Source organism: Nycticebus coucang, chromosome 1, assembly GCF_027406575.1.
Source record: "Nycticebus coucang isolate mNycCou1 chromosome 1, mNycCou1.pri, whole genome shotgun sequence".
NCBI lineage: Eukaryota > Metazoa > Chordata > Mammalia > Primates > Lorisidae > Nycticebus > Nycticebus coucang.
The window spans coordinates 4,222,425-4,244,454 of record NC_069780.1 but is presented as its reverse complement, the minus strand read 5'-3'; the positions used below and the strand labels follow the sequence as shown (position 1 = coordinate 4,244,454).

The 22,030-nt window shown below is 40.8% G+C and overlaps 1 protein-coding gene across 1 annotated transcript in view; it reads right to left on the bottom strand.

Annotated features, from left to right (window-relative positions):
* AFM (afamin) overlaps positions 1–22,030 on the bottom strand; it is a 28,310-nt gene that overhangs the window by 5,951 nt on the left and 329 nt on the right. Inside the window, exons 2-10 of the mRNA XM_053581624.1 lie at positions 20,156–20,204; positions 19,626–19,758; positions 18,732–18,943; positions 17,463–17,595; positions 16,082–16,179; positions 15,199–15,328; positions 12,355–12,569; positions 3,627–3,759; positions 1,104–1,201 (exon numbers count right to left, since the gene is read on the bottom strand). Coding sequence (XP_053437599.1) covers positions 1,104–1,201; positions 3,627–3,759; positions 12,355–12,569; positions 15,199–15,328; positions 16,082–16,179; positions 17,463–17,595; positions 18,732–18,943; positions 19,626–19,758; positions 20,156–20,204 — 1,201 coding nt within the window. The remainder of the gene's footprint in view (positions 1–1,103; positions 1,202–3,626; positions 3,760–12,354; positions 12,570–15,198; positions 15,329–16,081; positions 16,180–17,462; positions 17,596–18,731; positions 18,944–19,625; positions 19,759–20,155; positions 20,205–22,030) is intronic.

Below are 22,030 nucleotides of genomic sequence, written 5' to 3'. Positions count from 1 at the left end.
GATCCTTCAGGTCTGGAGACAATCAATATAAGCGCACCTGAAGCTCAGCCCTTTCCCAGCGCAGGGAGAGACGCCTCCCCACCGCCCCTGGCCTGCTGTATCAGCAGAGCTGCTTCTGGTTCTGTGGTTATCTCAGAAGCTTTTAGATTTGCCTGGCCTATCCCATCTGGGAGTGTAGGAGCTCCTTGGTAGCAACCAGCTACCTTGGTAGTGTGTAAAATCCTGCCTAAAATCCTTTGCGTAGTGTTTTAAAGGGAGAGTTTTAATGGAATACTTGTCAGAGAAGGGTAATCTGAGATGAAGGGAAGGAAGATCTTTCAAGGGCTGAATTTGAATTCCCAGCTAATAGCCAAACTGCAAAAACAGTAAAATTGGGTTTTTTAAATTGTGTTTTGTTTCAATTTGAAGATGTCTAGTTTCAACAAACACTACATCAGAATTATAATTAAGAAAATCCAAATAAAATGCATATTATTTATGAATTCCCATAAGCACTGAAAAATTAAATATTAAAGTGGTAACTATAAATCCACTTATTTCTGTAAACTCAGTTAAAACTAAGATGGACTTAAATTGTGGGCAAAATATCTCTTCCCTAGTAAATTGTAATTGCCTGAAATTTGCTCCATTTCACTTTCAAATGGGGCAGGATCCAAGGATCCTGGGTTAGGCCTGGGAAAGCCAAGTTGAAACAGAAAGTAAACATCAGAAAATAATTTTGTCCAAAATCTTAGAAAATTCTTCCCCTCTAGCAGAAAGAGGGACGGAGGGAGGGGGGTGGGGCCTTGGTGTGTGTCACACTTTATGGGGGTAAGACATGATTGCAAGAGGGACTTTACCTAACAATTGCAATCAGTGTAACCTGGCTTATTGTACCCTCAATGAAACCCCAACAATAAAAAGAAAATTCTTCCCCTCTAGCCTCATTTCTGGTAAAAGATTAATGTAACGGCTTAATGTGCATTCTTGACTTTTGAGTTTTTTATTCCTTCCCAGAGTTTAAGAATTGCCCACTAAAAATCTTGACCTAACTCTTTTATACTTTGATGGAATCTTCCTTTTATCGTGGTAACAACTGTTAGCTCACTTTGCAAATAACCTACTGGTATTTCAAGCCATTCTCGCCCCAGTTCTGGAGATGTTCACATTCTTGCTGTGCTATCTTGAGGCTTTTCTCAGTTGTCTTATTGAATCTGTCTTCCTGAAAATAAGAATAATCATAGTCACACACATTTTATCTAAAATTTAATCCTAAACTGTAAACCAATTTATTAAATATTTTCAAACTCCAATTATTATAAATTACTCACTAAATTAAGGGCACTTTCTATATGTGTGTGCAAAATTTTTATTTTTCAGTTATATTAGATACATTTTTTGCTAAATTTGAAAGTTCAAATTTTTCATTATTATCTTGTACATTTTATAGAGCCTTCCAATTTGCAAAATAGAAGTTAAATCTTATTCTGACAATGATCACGTTCAATTTTCACTTTGAAATGACAATGATCACGTTCAATTTTCACTTTGAAATGGCCAGAGCAGTCACTATCTCCATTTTTAAGTAAAAAAGAAACTGATCTTGTGAAATTGACTTTCCAAGAATGAATGACCCAGCTAGTAAGTATTGTTCAGATTATTTTTAATCATGCTTATTTTTATCACTTTTTTCATTATTTAGATTTGGAAATTAAAACCTCCAATACTACGTAGTTGTCTTCAAATATTTAATAAACTCTCTCGTGTGCCATAAAATTGGACATCTGCTGGACAGAGTGCTAAATACCCATGGATGGACGCTATGGCACACTTGGTATCTCACACAGAAAGAGAATTTTCTAGCACCGAGATTCATTTAAGGCTCAGGAACAGAACACAGCATCAGGGGCAGTGACAGAGCAGGAGGGAGACCCAAGTCTTTCTCCATTGCTCAAGTTTGAATCAACTGACTTTTATGACAAGTGGAGGAAAATTTAAAAATAAAGCAAAAAATTAAAAATTACCCAAAGGAATGAGAAATAAATAATAATGTAAAATAATTTCTGTAACAGATAAGGAATCAATATGAATTGATATAAAAAAACATTAATCTCGATAGGAAAATGGGTAATAGATATGAACAAATTGTTCACAGGAAATTTGTAAATATAATGGCTAAAATCATATGAGGAAATTTAACATCATTTAAAAATCCAATAAATGTCTTCTTAAAATACTGCTGTTGTTTTCTACATACAAAAATGGCAAAGGGTGGCGCCTGTGCTCAGGGGATAGGGCGCTGCCCCCCGGCCAAACTGCAACAAAAAAATAGCAGGGTGTTGTGGTGGACGTCTGTGGTCCCAGCTACTCGGGAGGCTGAGGCAAGAGAATCACCTAAGCCCAGGAGTTGGAGGTTGCTGTGAGCTGGGACACCAAGGCACTCTACTGAGGGCAAGAAAGTGAGACTCTTAAAAAAAAAAAAAAGATGGCATAGTTAATTTCCACGTGCAATGTTGGCAAAAGCAAAGCTGAAGAGGGCGTGCTCAGCACGGTTGTGGGGCTGTACACTGGCAAAACTTCCCAGAAAGTAACCTGACAATTTGTGTCACATGTTTTGTTTTTTTTTTGGCCTGGGCTGGGTTTGAACCCACCACCTCCGGCATATGGGGCCAGTGCCCTACTCTGTAGAGCCACAGGCGCCACCCATGTCACATGTTTTTTTAAAGGTCCATATCTTTCAACCCAGTAATTTCCCTTCTGATAACCTAGCCTAAGAAAATAGTCATAAATATTAATAAAGACAAATGGAGTGTGATTCTCAGAGTCCCTTAGGAAATTAAAACCCTGCCTGAATACCCAGAAGCCCCACCGCCAAGCAGGGAACAGTAATGTAAACTACTTTGTGTCGTTAGGACACCCTCACTTAAAAGGAAGCATATTTCGAAGTCTATTCAGTGACATAAAAGGATTTCTCTAGGAGGAGCAGAGAAAGGCAGGGCAGGCTCCCAGAGCCGCAGAGGGAACGGCCCTCCCAGCACCTTGACTGTAGCCCCTAAAGACTCACTTCAGACCTCTGGCCTCCTGCGAGGGAGTAAATGTCTGATGTTTTAAGCCGTTAAGTTTGTGACAATAAGAGGAAAGTAATACAGCACCATTTATAACCCCCCCCAAAAGTTTTCTATTATACCAATAAAAAACAGGTCCAAACATTTCCTAAGAATTATTCCAACTTTATTTTTAAAGCACACACATATGTACACGTATCTGCACAGAAAGGATGAGAAACTGTTATTTCTTAGTGGTAGTATCGGATGGGTTTTTCGTGTGAGTATTGGTACTTTTCTAATTGTCTACAATAACAATTCATTTCTTTTATAATCATACAAAAATTTAACATGGCTCAATAAAATGCAAAGGACATAAATTAAAAGCATATAAAATGTTTAATGGGAAGAGCTTTTGAATCAACACACTGGCTTAGTTGTTGAAATCACTATGGGTCAGCCAGACTGGCCACAGTATCCTCTGAGTGATTGTTTTCTACTCCCTAGACAGAATTAAACTCTGATATTCATTTCTAAGTGTTTTGTTGTTGTTGTTCTTTTCTCATTTTCTGGCCCTCTAACCCCCACACCGATGGGACCTACCGCATGCCGGTAGCAGTCTGGAGGGTTCTCCATGTGACAGCAGTTGCTCAGGAGGGCCTTGTACACGTGGGTGATTCTTAGAATCTCTGGGATAGACAGGCCTGGGTGATTCCTTGCGTATTCATAAGTGAACCTGAAACATGTAAAAATACTTTGCATACTAGAACTTAGAAAAAAAGGAAAACACCAAAACCTACTATCTTGTAATCTAGTCAAATCTTCCAATACTGAGTTTTCTTTCAAATGCTAAGTCCCTCCTCTGGTTTGCAAAGCATTGGAAGTCATACATTGTCTTCTTAGTACTTAGGAAATAACGTGTCTATTGAGTATAACTGTGTCCCTCAATGCATTTGAACTTCCACGTGGGACTCTGGGAATAGGGCTTGCATCTCGCTCCCTGTTCAGTCCTGGCCAGAGCCTGGAGCCCCCTTGGCCTATCACTCTGTCTTGCCACCTGCCACGTACAGGAGTTTCATCCCTTCAGCTCCGAGTCATCAGCAGTGCTTTCTGTGGTCCCAGTCAGAAGCTTCCAAGTCTAGGTGAGCATGATTTGGGGAGATAGCAGGAAAAAGTGAAGCTAACACTTACTGAGCCCTCTCTAGGCAGGCGGTAGGCACAGGACAAGCTTTGAGTGTGAGAGGGACAGACAGGCCGTATACTTCCTGCTCTGCACAGACACTTTATCATCACGGCTCACTTAGTCCTCATGGCAAACCCTGCCATACACGAGGAAACCAAGCCACAGCCCGGAGGAGCACCCCGCTAGGAAGGGAACATAAAAGTTTGATTTGCCCCTGGTCCCGGGGCTGCCTACTCCATTCTTTTCTATACTGGTTGACTCTTTTCTCAAGAGAGAGATGTCTTCTCAAAGGACCTTGGTTATGTTATTTGTATAATCTTCTCCATAAAGGAATCTCACCTGTTCATTCACAGTCAGTTAAGATATCCCATGTTTTATGAGAGCAAAACTTGATAAAAGTTTTTAATGACAAGGTAACTCTTTTCATCCCTCCCCTACTCTTTTTTTTCCAGCCTTTGATTTTCTTAATGAATTTTGGTTTTCCTGACACCATCTCACCAACTCCCCATCTGCCTTCTCAGTCCACTTGTGGGATATATTCACACACTCTAAAGCAGCAGTGCTTAACCTTCAGAGACTCAGGGCTCCCCTTAATATTTGACATAAGTCATGTGGTTCTTCCCAGGAAAAAGTAAAAACACACATAAAAATGCCTCCCCAACATGTTGCAATCAAAAAACCCTGGGAGCCTATACTAGGCTGGGGAGTCCATTGAAGCCTTACACAGATGTTTACATGCGGAAAACCTGCACTTTACAACTCCGTCACACTCGGCATACCCCCTGCTGGTCTCCCTGGGCCTCAAATACTGTCTATGTTGTGATGGGGACGACAGTGCAGATAGAAGTGCAGATGATGGTGACAAAGTGGCCTCTGTTTAAGGAGCACACACGTCAGGCACAATCTATCATTCTGTTTAGATGAATTTGATCTAATATACACAACCTGCAAGTGCAATGGAGCACAGTGGTTATGAGACCAGGAGCTGGAGCCACACTGCCTGGATTTGAACCTTGGCTCTGCCACATGTAAGGTGTGCAGCTTTAGGGCAAGTTACTGAACCTCTCTCTGTGCCTGTCTTGTCACCTGTAAAATCAGGATCAAAAAGTTATACTAACCGTTTTTGTTTTTTTTTCTCACAAATAATTTTTTTTTTTTTATTGTTGGGGATTCATTGAGGGTACAATAAGCCAGGTTACACTGATTGCATTTGTTAGGTAAAGTCCCTCTTGCAATCATGTCTTGCTCCCAGAAGGTGTGGAACACACCAAGGCCCAACCCCCCTCCCTCCTTCCCTCTCTCTGCTTTTCCTTCCCCACCCCATAACCTTAATTGTCATTAATCGTCCTCATATCAAAATTGAGTACATAGGATTCATGCTTCTCCATTCTTGGATGCTTTACTAAGAATAATGTCTTCCACTTCCATCCAGGTTAATACGAAGGATGTAAAGTCTCCATTTTTTTTAATAGCTGAATAGTATTCCATGGTATACATATACCACAGCTTGTTAATCCATTCCTGGGTTGGTAGGCATTTAGGCTGTTTCCACATTTTGGCGATTGTAAATTGAGCTGCAATAAACAGTCTAGTACAAGTGCCCTTATGATAAAAGGATTTTTTTCCTTCTGGGTAGATGCCCAGTAATGGGATTGCCAGATCAAATGGGAGGTCTAGCTTGAGTGCTTTGAGGTTTCTCCATACTTCCTTCCAGAAAGGTTGTACTAGTTTGCAGTCCCACCAGCAGTGTAAAAGTATATTCCCTTCTCTCCACATCCACGCCAGCATCTGCAGTTTTGAGATTTTGTGATGTGGGCCATTCTCACCGGGGTTAGATTATATCTTAGGGTTGCTTTGATTTGCATTTCTCTAATATATAGGGATGATGAACATTTTTTCATATGTTTGTTAGCCATTCGTCTGTCTTCTTTAGAAAAGGTTCTATTCATGTCTCTTGCCCATTGATATATGGGATTGTTGGCTTTTTTCATGTGGATTAATTTGAGTTCTTTATAGATCCTAGTTATCAAGCTTTTGTCTGATTCAAAATATGCAAATATCCTTTCCCATTGTGTAGGTTGTCTCTTTGCTTTGGTTGTTGTCTCCTTAGCTGTGCAGAAGCTTTTCAGTTTAATGAAATCCCATTTGTTTATTTTTGTTGTTGTTGCAATTGCCATGGCAGTCTTCTTCATGAAGTCTTTCTCCAGGCCAATATCTTCCAGTGTTTCTCCTATGCTTTCTTTGAGGATTTTTATTGTTTCGTGCCTTAAATTTAGTCCTTTATCCATCTTGAATCAATTTTTGTGAGTGGGGAAATGTGTGGGTGCAGTTTCAGTCTTTTACATGTAGACATCCAGTTCTCCCAACACCATTTATCGAGTAGGGAGTCTTTCCCCCAAGGTATGTTCTTGTTTAGTTTATCGAAGATTAGGTGGTTGTAAGATGTTAGTTTCATTTCCTGGTTTTCTATTCAATTCCAAGTGTCTATGTCTCTATTTTTGTGCCAGTACCATGCTGTCTTGACCACTATGGCTTTGTAGTACAGACTAAAATCTGGTATGCTGATGCCCCAGCTTTATTTTTATTGCTAAGAACTGCCTTAGCTATACGGGGGTTTTTCTGGTTCCATACAAAACGCAGAATCATTTTTTCTAAATCTTGAAAGTACGATGTTGGTATTTTGATAGGAATGGCATTGAATAGGTAGATTGCTTTGGGAAGTATAGACATTTTGGGAAGTATAGACATTTTAACAATGTTGATTCTTCCCATCCATGAGCATGGTGTGTTCTTCCATTTGTTAATATCCTCTGCTATTTCCTTTCTGAGGATTTCATAATTTTCTTTACAGAGGTCCTTCACCTCCTTCGTTAGGTATATTCCTAGGTATTTCATTTTCTTTGAAACTATGGTGAAGGGAGTTGTGTCCTTAATTAGCTTCTCATCTTCACTGTTATTGGCGTATACAAAGGCTACTGATTTGTGGACATTGATTTTATATCCTAAAACATTACTGTATTTTTTGATGACTTCTAGGAGTCTTGTGGTTGAGTCTTTGGGATTCTCTAAGTATAGGATCATGTTGTCAGCAAAGAGGGAGAGTTTGACCTCCTCTGCTCCCATTTGGATTCCCTTGATTTCCTTGTCTTGCCTAATTGTATTGGCTAGAATTTCCAGCACTATATTGATAGTAAAGGTGACAGAGGACAACCTTGTCTCGCTCCAGTTTTAAGAGGAAAAGCTTTCAGTTTTACTCCATTTACTAGTAAAATATTAGCTGTGGGTTTGTCATAGATAGCTTCAATCAGTTTTAGAAATGTGCCACCTATGCCTATACTCTTCAGTGTTCTAATTAGAAAAGGATGCTGGATTTTATCAAATGCTTTTTCTGCATCTTTTGAGAGGATCATGTGATCTTTATTTTTGCCTCTGTTAATATAGTGGATAATGTTTATGGACTTGCATATGTTAAACCACCCTTGTATCCCTGGGATGAAATCTACTTGATCATGATGTATGACTTTTTTGATGATAAGCTGTAATCTATTGGCTAGGATTTGGTTGAGAATTTTTGCATCTATATTCATGAGTGAGATTGGTCTGAAATTCTCCTTTTTGGTTGGGTCTTTTCCTGGTTTTGGTATCAGGGTGATGTTTGCTTTATAGAATATGTTGGGGAAGATTCCTTCTTCCTCAATTTTTTGGAATAATTTCTGCAGTACAGGAATAAGCCCTTCCTTGAAGGTTTGATAGAATTCTGGTGTGAAGCCATCTGGACCAGGGCATTTTTTTTATCAACAGAATAAAAAGAATTGAAATTTTACCTTGTATCTTCTCAGACCATAACACACTAAAGGTGGAACTCAACTCTAACAAAAACGTTCGACCCCACACACAAAGGCATGGAAATTAAACAGTTTTCTGTTGAATAACAGATGGGTGCAGGAAGAAATAAAACAGGAAATCATTAACTTCCTTGAGCATAACAACAATGAAGACACAAGCTACCAAAACCTGTGGGATACTGCAAAAGCAGTTTTGAGAGGAAAATTTATCGCCTTAGATGCCTACATTCGAAAAACAGAAAGAGAGCGCATCAAAAAACTCACAAGCCATCTTATAGACTTGGAAAAAGAAGAACAATCTAATCCTAAACTCAGTAGAAGAAAAGAAATATCCAAAATCAAATCAGAGATCAATGAAATTGAAAACAAAAGAATCATTCAGAAAATTAATTGAACAAGGAGTTGGTTTTTTGAAAAAATAAATAAAATAAACCATTGGCCAGACTAACTAGAAATAGAAAAGTAAAATCTCTAGTAACCTCAATCAGAAATGATAAAGGGGAAATAACAACTGATCACACAGAGATACAAGAGATCATCTCTGAATACTACCAGAAACTCTATGCCCAGAAATTTGACAATGTGAAGGAAATGGATCAATATTTGGAATCACACCCTCTCCCTAGACTTAGTCAGGAAGACATAGAGCTTCTGAACAGACCAATTTCAAGCAGTGAGATTAAAGTTATACTAACCTTAAAGGGCACCTCTGAAAATTCAGTTGGTTAGTAGATAAGAAGCACTTAAAATTGAGTAAGTATTCAATAAATATTAGTCATTATTCTACTCAGTTATCCTCAACTCAGACCTCCTGTCACACCAAGTTCACATTTAAAACAGTCCCCTGATAGTCCCAATTAGTTGTCCTACCTACACCTCACAATCACCTTAGACCTAAATATATTCTCTTTCCCACAAAATCTGCTTGTTCATCTATACGTCCATCTCATTGGAGAGGAAAACTACCAGTCCAGTCATCTAAGCACCAAACTGGGATTCATTACAGATCAAGTTTCTAAAAAATAAATGTGATTTGTCCTTGTTTATTCTTCAGTAAAAACCATTCCATTGAACCCCATCGCAGGGCTGCAGGATCCACCCCCCTGCCCTCCGCACTGCCTCAGCCAGCGGCATACAGATACCAAGTTGTGTGACACTCTGCCCATGCTCTGCCTCATCTGTCTACATCACCAACAATTCTTCAAGTACCTCCTCCCTATCAAGCCTTTCTAGGGTCCCAGCCACAAGGAAACCCTACTTTCTCTGTCCCCCACATTGTGTGGAACATAGTGCTACCAGAAAGAAGAGAAACTCTTTTTGCATTTATTTATTTATATGTCTGTCTCTTCCCACATCACACTCCCTATAGAGAAGGTTTCCTGGAGGTTGAAATCTGGTAAAGTCCCTGAATTATATTTCACTACCAAGAAATGAATGAATGAATGACTATTCTTAAGTGAATAAATTGATGGTTTCATATGAATTTTACATATGACAATATAAAGCACAGAAAAGCTAATTTGTCCAAGTGACTCAATTTGGACTCCATTCCAGTTCCTGTGATTTCAAATACACGAGTCTTCCCCATAACTGCTGTGAGGTGACACAGCATGACCACTGCCTGCAGTCTCATGGGCCAGACCTCCTGGAGTCAAATTCTTACTCTGTCATTTTTTAGCTGTGAATCTTGAACAAGTCACTTCATTATATCTTGTTCATCAGAAAAGGTAGGGAAAATTGGACTTGTTTTACAAGGTTTCTGTGAGAATTAGAATAGATAACCTGATGCAGAAAAAGCTTTTGATAATATCCAGCATCCCTTTATGATCAGAACACTTAAGAAAATAGGTATAGAAGGGACATTTCTTAAACTGATAGAGGCCATCCACAGCAAACCTATAGCCAATATTATATTGAATGGAGTAAAATTGAAAACATTTCCCTTCAGATCAGGAACCAGGCAAGATTGTCCACTATCTCCATTGCTTTTTAACATAGTAATGGAAGTCTTAGCCATTGCAATCAGGAAGAGAAGGCAATCAAGAGTATCCACATAGGGTGAGAGGAGATCCAACTTTCACTTTTTGCAGATATGATGGTATACCTGGAAAACCCCATGGAATCAACCACAAAACTCTTAGAAGTGATCAAGGAATACAGCAGCATCTCAGGCTACAAAATCAATACTCACAAATCAGTAGCATTCATATATACCAACAGTAGTCAAGGTGAAAAACCAGTCATGGACTCTATTCCCTTTACACTAGTGCCAAAGAAAATGAAATATCTGGAAGTGTACCTAACAAAGGATGTGAAAGATCTCTATAAAGAGAACTATGAAACTCTGAGAAAAGAAATAGCTGAAGACATTAACAAATGGAAAAACATACCATGCTCATGGCTGGGAAGAATCAACATTGTTAAAATGTCCATACTACCCAAAGCAATATACAGATTTAATGCAATCTCAATTAAAGCACCTCTGTCATACTTTAAAAATCTGGAAAAACTAGTTCTTCATTTTATATGGGAATAGAAAAAACATCAAATAGCCAAGACACTACTCAGAAACAAAAACAAATCAGGTGGAATCATGCTACCAGACTTCAGACTATACTATAAATCTATAGTGATCAAAACAGCATAGTATTAGCACAAAAATAGAGAGGTAGATGTATGGAACAGAATTGAGAACCAAGAGATGAATCCAGACACTTATCATCATTTGAGCTTCGATAAGCCTAGCAGAAACATAAATTTGGGGAAAGACTCCCTATTTAACAAATGGTGCTAGGTGAATTGGCTGGTGACTTGTAGAAGACTGAAACTGGACCCACACCTTTCACCTTTAACAAAAAATTGACTGTCACTGGATAAAATACTTAAACCTAAGATATGAAACCATAAAGATTCTTCAAAAGAGTACAGGGGAAACACTTGAAGAAATTGGCCTGGGAGAAAACTTTATGAAGAAGACCCCCAGAGCAATTGAAGCAATACCAAAAATACATTACTGGGATCTGATCAAACTAAAACGCTTTTGCACTGCCAAGAACACAGTAAGTAAAGCCAAGTGGACTGACCTCAGAATGGGAGAGGATATTTGCAGGTTACATTTCTGACAAAGGTCTGATAACCAGAATCCACAGAGAACTCAAACTTATTAATAAGAAAAGAACAAGTGATCCCATTTCACTATGGGCAAGAGAGCTGAACAGAAGGTTCTCTGAAGAAGACAGGTTCATGGTCTACAGACACATGAAAAAATGTTCATCATCTTTAAACATCAGAGAAATGCAAATCAAAACCACTTTGAGATACCATCTAACTCCAGTAAGAGTAGCCCACATCACAAAATCCCAAAACTACAGTTGTTAGCATGGATGTGAAGAAAAGGGAACACTTCTGCACTGCTGATGGGAATGCAAACTAATATGTTCTTTTTGGAAAAAAGTATGGAGAACACTCCGGGATCTAAAAATTGACCTGCCCTTGGATCCTGCAATTCCTCTACTAGGAGTATATCCAAAAGACCAAAAATCACTTTGCAAAAAAGATATTTGCACTGGATTATTCATTGCAGCTCAATTCGTAATAGCCAAGTCATGGAAGAAACCCAAGTGCCCATTGACCCATGAATGGAATAATAAATTGTGTTATATGTATACTATGGAATACTATGCAGCCTTAAAAAAGATGAAGACTTTACCAGTTTTATGTTTACATGGAAGGACCTAGAACATATTCTCCTGAGTAAAGTATCTCAAGAATGGAGGGAAAAGTATCCAATGTACTGAGTACTTCTATGAAACCAACTTATATTTACTTATACTTTCTTATGAAAGATAGGATCACACCTATAGAGCATATTGCAAGGGTACAAGTCAAATCTGTCAAGTGTAGAACTTAAATGTCTTAACACAATAATCAAGTAAATGAGGCGAAAGCTATGTTGATTGGTTTGATGTAAGCATGTCAGATTGTATAAAAAAATAAACACACTGTACCCCACATATGCATAAATGTATTCATGATCTATGTGTATATGACTTAATAATATGTTTTTTTTAAAAAGAATAGATAATCTGCCTGGTGCCAGGCACATGTCAAGTACTCCATAAATGTTAGCCATTGCTTTAATGCCACAGTTGTTTCGTTCTTAAAACTATGGGAAAACACTGTAGTCCATGGCCATGATTTTAGAAATTATAAGATACCCAGTGAAATAATGGGTCCACATCACTCCACCCAAATTAGCCAACATAGGTCAAATCTTATAAATTTCAATAAAGAAGGATATTACTCAGCAAAGAAGTTGTCCGGGTCAGCATCTCGTCCTTGACAGACATTCTCACTGTCAGTGAATTTCGCTTCTCCTGGTGACAAATCCTTTGGTCTGTCATCCTTGTTTGAGTTGATTATGCATTCTCCACGCTCCAGGATTTCCTTTTCACAGCACTCTTTGATTTTGCTGGAAATGGATTCTTGTTTTGAACAAATGTGGTTCATCACCTTGCTCTGTGCCAAATGAGAATGAGAATGATTTTATGCCCAAGGTGTCTTCGGGGCTGGGTTTTGTTTCATAATGGAATGGTGGCATGGAAAACCAGTCATGAGCATAACGTCTGGGATCACTTCATCTGCTAATATAATACAAATAACACTCATTTACATTTTGTTTTCACTCGATAGTTGAGAAGTTTTACATTAATGCAATCTTTATCAGATGACGTAAATATGACAAATGGTTCTATATAAATTTACATTTGTTGTTAGGTATTAATCTTTTGAATACTTTATTCCTCCTACTCTGGTATATCGGTATTCTGTATTCTAAATGGAGTCTTTTTTCCATAAAAGTCCACCTGTGCTTTCCGGGGAGGCCCCCAGAGACATGTTACTGTAGTATGTATAATCCTCATCTCCTCTCCTGGCCTGGAACTACATCGCCATGCATATAGCAACAACCTGATGCATATTTAATAAGTGAATAAAGGATGGAGAATGAACAGACCACTACAGATGACAATTTCTCAAATATAAGAAGCTATTACACTCGTGGCCTCTTCCTGTGGGTATCTTAATTGGAAGCTGTCCAAGTCACCAAACAAGGTACAAAATAGAGAACCTGACTCTGGCCCCATCCCTGCCCTCACCGCAATTCCAATCTCTACTGACAAAGTTTGGGAATTAGAGGGAGGAGGAGGTTATCTTATTTACATGTTAGTTGGATAATTTTTGAAAAACCAAAAGGCTCCTGGTCCCTTTCCAGACTCCCCAGAGCGAGCTGCCCATTCCTCCTCTCTGTTCCAGCCCGGCTTGAACTGAGCTAAGCTCCTTCCAGCCCTTCCCACTGACCGGAATCTTCCTGTGAACACTGAGAGTGAGGAATGGGAGGAAGCTCAGGGTGGTGGAAGTGGAGGGACGTTGGCACTGTGTTCCAGCACACCACGTGGGACCAGGGAGCCCGTCCTAACAAAGACACCCACATCTCACCTGGGGCCACTGTTGTCCTCAGCAGGACATCTCTGAGAATTTACCTCTACTTTCAATTAATTCACTTCCTCCTATTTCTCCATAAAGGCATTAAAGAAAAGGAAATTTGAGATATAATGTGATCCCTTCCTCTGAGGTTCAAACCTCGTAGGAAATCTACAGTTTTATTATAATTCAATACATTAGATTTAAGATTATAAAACCCACATTCCCATAAACAATCTAACAATATAAAAATAAATCACAAGTGAAGTTGCTTTAACTGGGGACACTTAGGGGAAAAATTCTTGGGTACATCTGTTGTCCATTGCTTGAAATAAAATGGACGTTTCTTAATACTCTAAAATTCAAGTTATTTAGTTAACATACTGTCTTCACCAAGAGCCTAAAACAGTTAAACCAATTACAAGTTACTAAGATAAAGCCTGATTTCAACTAAGAAGCTATCAGGATCTTTCTAATAAAATTGTATTTCCTTTGAGTGCATGAACAATTTCTACCATGCCAGACGTATATTCACCAACATATTCCCTTATACAATCACTCTAGAGGTTACTAGAGCATGGGGAATGGGGGAATTAGGTAAGTGTTGCCCAAAGGGCTCAAAATTTCAGACAGGAGGAATAAATTCAAGGGATCTATGGTACTTCACAGTCATCATAGTGACCACAGCTCACACCAATGTATGGAGTATTTCAAAACTGCTAAAGGAGTTTTGAAGTGTTCTCCTCCCAAAAGAAAGAAAGAAATATGTGAGGTGATGTCTATGTTGAATAGCTTGGTTTAGACATTCTGTGATGTGTGGGCACATATATACATGTGTACAAATGTGTGTATGTATATATCAGAGTACCACATTGTACAGCATAAGAATACACAATGTTTAATTGTCAATTAGAAAGGAAGGAAGGAGGGAATGATGGAAGTAGGGGAAAAAAAGAAGGAAGGGAAGCAGGGAGAGAAGGAAGGAAGGAAAGAAGGAGGGAGGGAGGGAGGAAGGAAGGAAGGAAGGAAGGAAGATTTAAAAATCACTGCACCTACCAACTTGGGAAGACTACCTAAATAGCTCAAGGAAGCTCAGAGAAGCAGTTTCTAGAAACAGAGTGACAGCAAATCGTCCCCTGAGCTTTACTGTTAACATTTCTTTCTTTTTTTTTTTTCAGTTTTTGGCCAGGGCTGGGTTTGAACCCACCACCTCCGGCATATGGGGCTGGTGCCCTACTCCTTTGAGCCACAGGCACTGCCCAACATCTAACATTTCTAAACAAGAATTTGTAATGGAAAAGAAAACTTCAGTCTGGACTAATGGGTTTTCAAAAATTCTAAATTCCTGAAGTTTTGCATCAAGACATTTAGCTATATAAGATATAATCTCTGCTGACTAATCTTTAAAAACTCTATGCATATCTGGGGAAGGCTGGAATACTATTGAAAGGATAAAATTAAATTAAATTAAATTAAAATTCTGTGTATTAAAAACCCAAAATTTTATTTGGGTTTATTTGTAAAAATTTTAAATTTTAAGTTATGATTTAATAATTTATTAACATTCCAATTTCAGCATAGCAAAGTAACCACACATTAGGGCAACTTCAGAGTAAACAATGGTTACCAAAAATCATGATTTTTACTTGGTTCTGAGAACATTTACCATGCTGCGGATACACTGCACAACGTCCCCTTCACAGCAGGCATCATACTTGGAAGAAATATCTTCTATGAGGGAGGAAAGTTCCTGAAATCCAATCTTGGGAAATTTTTGACTGAGTATAGCAATGTTTCTGGAAAAATAATAGAAAAACCACTAAGATAATTTTATCAGCAAGTAAAAAGGGCGGGAGTCCTTTGTTAATACAGTATAAATATCTCCGAAACCACTGGTACCCTTGGTTTTTATAAACATCTTTGTTAAACAGCTGATAGTATATTGACAGCCCGCAAGATCACTTTGAAAATGTTAGGCTGATATTTTTAGCCCCTCACCCAGGATCCTGATATGAGCAAAAAAAAAAAAGCTTCATTATAGCAAGCTGTGTTGTGGAAGGGCCACCATTTCCTACTGTGAGCCATGAAAGGCATAGAATCCATCACAGAACTCTTTCCTGCCAACCCACTTCAAACGTCAACAGTTCTCTCAAAACATTGCTCTAGCACCCTGACTAATGGGTCAGGGTGAACACCAGAGATAAAATTTATCCTTGCGAGGTGGTCTCCTGACCATAAGGTCAAAGATGAATGGATAAGTCAGGTCTAAAGCACAGAGGGGTCTTATACCCCTCACTAGGAACACCCATACCAGGTCAGATTTCCAATTAACCAAAATATGTCTCAGAAGCAGCTGCTTTTCTCTCCGGCGTCTCCCACCTCCCAAGCCTTGTCTCACCTGACAAGTTCTGAGCTGTTCATGTGGGCTCAGACCTGCCTAGTTCCCTGGGACACAGGGAAGAGTCTGCATAGAAATTCATTGACTGTTTAACACAAACAGGACACAGAAAGGAAGGCGACCAGAGACGAGACACACGTATAAAACTCACATCAAGTTTAAGACTTTGGGCCCAAATTTCAAAAGTGCACCACAGACATTCTTTTGATAAGCAGAAAATGCTCTTAAATATTGTATGACAGGTGCTGCCTAAAGAAGAGAGAAAAAATTCTCTTGAAACTAGAGTAAAACTTCACTCTTCTCTTATTTTAAAACTATAAGTCAAACTATTACAAAGCTTGTTCAAAGAGAAAAATCTATGAAAGTTTTATTTTAGTAACATTATATGTGAAAAGAAATACGCATTTGTGGCACATGACCAAGTTGAGGCCAGCTAAGCCTTCCTGATGGCTGAGTTGTACCTGCAGGAAGGCGTGGGATGCCCCCTGCTGGGCAGAGTGCGGTGAGCTCGGCCATCTCTACAGAGATGATCCGGGAAGGCACCAGGATGCCCCCTGCTGGACAGAGTGCCATGAGCTCCTCCATCTCTACTGAGATGATCCGGGAAGGCCCTGGGATGCCCCCTGCTGGGCAGAGTGCGGTGAGCTCGGCCATCTCTACTGAGATGATCCGGGAAGGCGCCAGGATGCTCCCTGCTGGACAGAGTGCGGTGAGCTCGGCCATCTCTACAGAGATGATCCGGGAAGGCGCCAGGATGCCCCCTGCTGGACAGAGTGCCGTGAGCTCGGCCATCTCTACTGAGATGATCCGGGAAGGCGCGGGATGCCCCCTGCTGGGCAAAGTGCCGTGAGCTCGGCCATCTCTACTGAGATGATCCGGGAAGGCGCGGGATGCCCCCTGCTGGGCAGAGTGCGGTGAGCTCGGCCATCTCTACTGAGATGATCCGGGAAGGCCCTGGGATGCCCCCTGCTGGACAGAGTGCGGTGAGCTTGGCCATCTCTACTGAGATGATCCCAGAAGGCGCCGGGATGCCCCCTGCTGGACAGAGTGCGGTGAGCTTGGCCATCTCTACTGAGATGATCCGGGAAGGCGCCAGGATGCCCCCTGCTGGGCAGAGTGCCGTGAGCTCGGCCATCTCTACTGAGATGATCCGGGAAGGTGCAGGATGCCCCCTGCTGGGCAAAGTGCCGTGAGCTCGGCCATCTCTACTGAGATGATCTATTGTAGGGGAGTCAAAAGAACGTGTGTTGGAAATAGAAGATAAAATATCTTTCATCCTGGGTATTCACTCACTAGGACTTCTTCCCCATTAAAAAAAAAAAAAAAAAAAACTAAGAGAGAAACCCTGGAAATGAGGGGCTGTGTTCCAGAGTCTCAGGGAAAGAGACTACTTAGATCAGCAGCTGGTGGTTAACGCGATGAAAATCAGTGAGTGTGACAAGGGCAAGTCAGGGGCAGGGACGAAGCCCTAGGCAGGTCTGGCCCTTGGTGTGGGTGACTGGGCTCTCCGGGGACATGGGCGCGGTACCCACCCTCCTTTGAAAGCAGCCGACCGTGCGCTGCTCTTCACAGCAGGCTCCAGCTACCTCTGCAAAGCGAGCGGCCACACTGAGAAGCGTGGGGCCAAAGACAAAGGGGTTCCTCCTGGCAACTTCATACACGTAGCTGTAAAAGAGTTAAAAATGAAAGATAGAGAAGACGAGAAAAGGAAGACCAGAGAAGGGAAGGGAGGGAAAGGGGGAAGGGAACAAAATGACAAAAGGAAATGAGATCAGGTTGCAAAATTGAGTGGAGGAAGGCAGTTTCCCATCACAAAAAATGCCAGCGGAAGGCAGCATGGCCCCCGGTCCCTTCAAGGCCTCACGGCTGAAGTAGCTGACTCCAGAGTGAAGGGACACTGGGACACCACCCCCAGCGCGGAGCTGGGTCCAGCCTCCTCCCTCCCAGGTGGCCGCTGGTCTCCCTTCCACGTTCAGAGAACGGCTATGTGTGCACGCCCCACCTGCGCCCTCTGAGCTCGGAGCTCACATGTACTCATGTTCAAGTCAACTTGTGATTTCAGTTTCCACGAGCACACCAGCTTTCCAGAAGTCTCTGCTTCTGCGATGGCCATACTATTAAAAACAGGTTTTTTTTTTTTGCTAAACACCCATTAATGTGTTGTCTGCTAGAGGTAAAAGCTGCAACTCCCCCTTGGGAAGAAGGTATTATTCCCTCCACGGTGCCTCCTAGCGATTTAACACCCTGCGCACACCTGGGCTCTAGAACTTACCACATTAGAAGATACGTTCCTTTGATATTAGGGTCTTAAAGTAGGGTCCGTATCTTATTCACATTAGTATCCCCAACCCTGAGGACGGACTCTGACACACAATATGTGAATGAGTTAAAGAATGAATTCATCAGTGAACCCAGCCGCGCTCCTGTAAGGTAGGTAGGTATTTAGCCTAAGAGTAATTCTTATTAAACCACTGGTTCTCAACCTTCCTAATGCCGCGACCCTTTAATACAGTTCCTCAGGTTGTGGTGACTCCCAACCACGAAATTATTATAAAATAATTTAAAATATTTATTAAATTATAAAAATTGTATTTGTAATTTCATGGTTATTATTTTTCATGGTTATTATTATATTTTATAATAGAAAAATAATTTAAAGTTATTATAAAATTATAAAAATTGTATTTATAATTTCATGGTTGGGGGTCACCACAACATGAGGAACTGTATTAAGGGGTCGCAGCATTAGGAAGGTTGAAAACTGCTGAGTCAAACCATTTTTCTACTAAGGTTAAACTTACTGATTTAGAAAAGATTCCGAGCTCTTCTTGAAATCCTGGCATTTCTCTTCAGGATCCAGAGTAGGGAAAGGAGGCAGAAATCCTACATCAGCTTTCTTGTTAAGGAAGAAACACATTCTCCTTTCAAAGTCAACGTTACCACAGCACTGTGAAAAATTGTACTTTTGTGGCAGCCCCTTCATAGCACATATTTTTTCCTGTAAAACATTATTCTGGACAATAGAGGGGAAAGGGGCAATTTCAGTCATGGTATTCTCTACCAGTGGAAAACACAGAGAGCACAATAAGCCATCACTATTACCCTTTGGTAAGAGGTGACCCTTTTCCCACTATTGCCTGCAGGGCAACCTTGCCCACACCATCCCCTCCTTCCCCGTGCTGGAAACTTTTCTCTGCCTATCACAAGACCCCTGAACCTCTCTAACGCTCTTTCCCTGCCTCCTGCGTTTCCTTTCCAGTTTGGCTTTTCTCTCCACCTCCCGAGGCGAGGATCCATCTGTATGTTAATGTACTGGTGAAGTGTTTAGAAGCAGAATTTAATAGTAGTTTCCTAGAGATGCAGATAGAGACTCTACTTGGAGGAGACCCAGAAAGGAAGGTGTGACGAGAGGATATACTGAGAGAGGTGGCTGTGGTGGGTGTCTCTGTATGATACTTAGTGGCTTCCTCCTCTGCCCGTATACACATGGTGTACTGCATACATAAGGCATAGGCATACATGTTGCAAGAACATAGGCCATTTCTGTGCATCGTAATATAGAATTATTATCTCTCCTGAGGAAAGTACCATTCCTAAATACTGAAATTAAGCAAAATAAAAATGATAGCACAGACCATAAGCCCTAAATTCTCTCTCAGTCTTATGTGTTTAAGAAACATAAGCAGTTTACTCACAGGCAATCTGAAGCACTCTGGGCGTGTCCTGTTAGCCACACATCTGTCCTTGTAGTTGACCATGTCTTTTACCAGCATCTCCACATCTTCGAAGGTGGCTTCCTGAACGTACTGAGCAAAGGTGATAATGGTGCTGCAACAGTCCACACGGTACACACAGATCATTGGCAGAAATTCCATTTATGTCCCCCAAACTCTTAACAGCCTCCCAACTATCCTCAGGAACTTAACTAAATATGAAGGCTGCAAATTTTACAACTTTTAAATGATTTAATTGCCTCACCAAATATTTAATTAATGTTATATTTACTTTTTGATATGGTTTCTACTTATTTTTTTTTCTTTGCAGTTTTTGGTCGGGGCTGTGTTTGAATCTGCCACCTCTGGTATATGGGGCCAGTGCCCTACTCCTTGGAGCCACAGGCACAGCCCAATTTAATTTAAATTACTTTGGGGGAACGTTAACTTTTCCAAAATGTATCAGATAAGATTATAACAAACCTTATCAAAAAGGGTTTGGTACAACTCACATGAATGCAGTGTTGTCCTCTATAAATTTCTGAGTAATCTTGAAGTCATCTGAAAAGCAAGAATATTGAGGTTATTGCGTCTCCTGGTATTGTAACATTTTTCCAGGATATAGCTACACGTGGCATTTGAGTATATGAAGTGTGAAGCAGAGCGCTGGGGGTAGAAAAGGGTCTGGCATATTTAACAAGAAGAAAAGAAGCCGTGTGACAAAAATAGGAGACCTTCAATACAACTGATATTTGCTCGGGACATATTCATTAAATTTAGTTAATTAGAACGAATCCTAACTGACTAGACTTTACATTTGTAATTTATGGCCCTCTAGATACAAGCATCAAGTACAAATATCATTTCCCCTTGCTCAATGTGTGTCCTCTTTGACTAGAGAAGTAATAGGAGGATTAGCTGGTGGGCAGTGTAGGGCCACGGAGGGCTTGCTGGTGGTCAGCACGGCTCCCAGGGCTAGTCCAACACTGACATCTAGGTGGTCTCCTGACTCATATGAGATCATGAATTCCCTCCCCGAAAGCATATACAAAATAGAGGACGTCTGTGTGTGTTCACACAGATTGCACTTAAGGAGTCCTAATTGCTGGGCACTGAGGTGACCATCACTGGGGCCAAAACACTCCACTGGGCCTCAGGCTCCTAAGCACTCTCTGGTGGAAATGACCCGTGGGCGTGACTGTTATCCAGTTTAGAATGTGCTTAAGTATTTGACAGCAGTGCTATAGGATCCCTCGTTGAGAAACCAAAGAGGATGGTAGGGGAGTGGTAGACCAGCCGAGCATGAAAAGACGTAGGGATGTAGCCTGCGGGAAGATGAGGAGCCTGACTTTCTGTGTTAGGATGCCGTGGGTGAAGCACAAACGTGAAAAATCTGGAGATGTATTTAGGGAAAGTCAATCAATGTTGATGGGAAAGTGGGTCACCGCAGCAACAGTGGGACCCACAGGGCCTGGGTCCAGATTATGGGGGTCTCGTGTATAAAACTGAGGAGTCTGGGCTTCATTTGGAAGCTGTAAAGTCTCTGAAATTGTCCATACCGGACAGTAACATGATCATTTCTATACACTAAGAAGTAACAGTCAGGGAGTGACAAATCTAAGGTATGGGGCTGTGCCTGACAATTAGAAAGTGACAGGAACCATTTGTCAAATAGATGGACAGGAAAAAATTAAAAGTTCACTCATGGATCTTTGTAACTGTCCTACTGAGAAATCAGGGGGATCTGAATTTGGGGAGAAGTAATGGCAGTGAAAAGGAAAACCTGGAGAGAAAAGACATTAAAGAGGATTAACAGGATTTGGAACAGTTATTACAATGGGAAACAGACAGTGACCTCAGAAACGACGGCTGTCTTCAGGTCCTCCAGTATTACCAGCAGGTGTCATAGGAGGTTATCAACTGAGTCAGACCCAGTCCGCACCTTCAGAGCCACTGCCATGCTCAGAGAACCTTTGTTCAAATTATAAGAAGATGTTCCTTCTAGGCCAGAGGGATTACAAGAAGATACCCCTCTGGACAGGTGAAGTTCAAAATGCTTCCCCATTTGGATGGAAGAAAAAAAGAAAAATAAAAGTAATTCCTTGCTCCAGGTTGACCCTGCCTTGGCCAGGCTTTGGGTACCGTGCCCGGAGTACAGATGAAGCAAGAAACAGTATTCTGCATGCCCTGACCATGTTCGCCGTCTGGGTGGGAGGTCTGTTGGACACCAACTCATACCTATCATTCCAACATTACCATAAAGTAACCACATCTGCAGGAAATACTAACACTTAAAATCCAAATTGTACCTCCCTGCAACACTTGCTATCCCGCCACAGGGCGCTGACCAGTTTCTAGGTGTGATGCACAGAGCTGCCTCTGCTTAT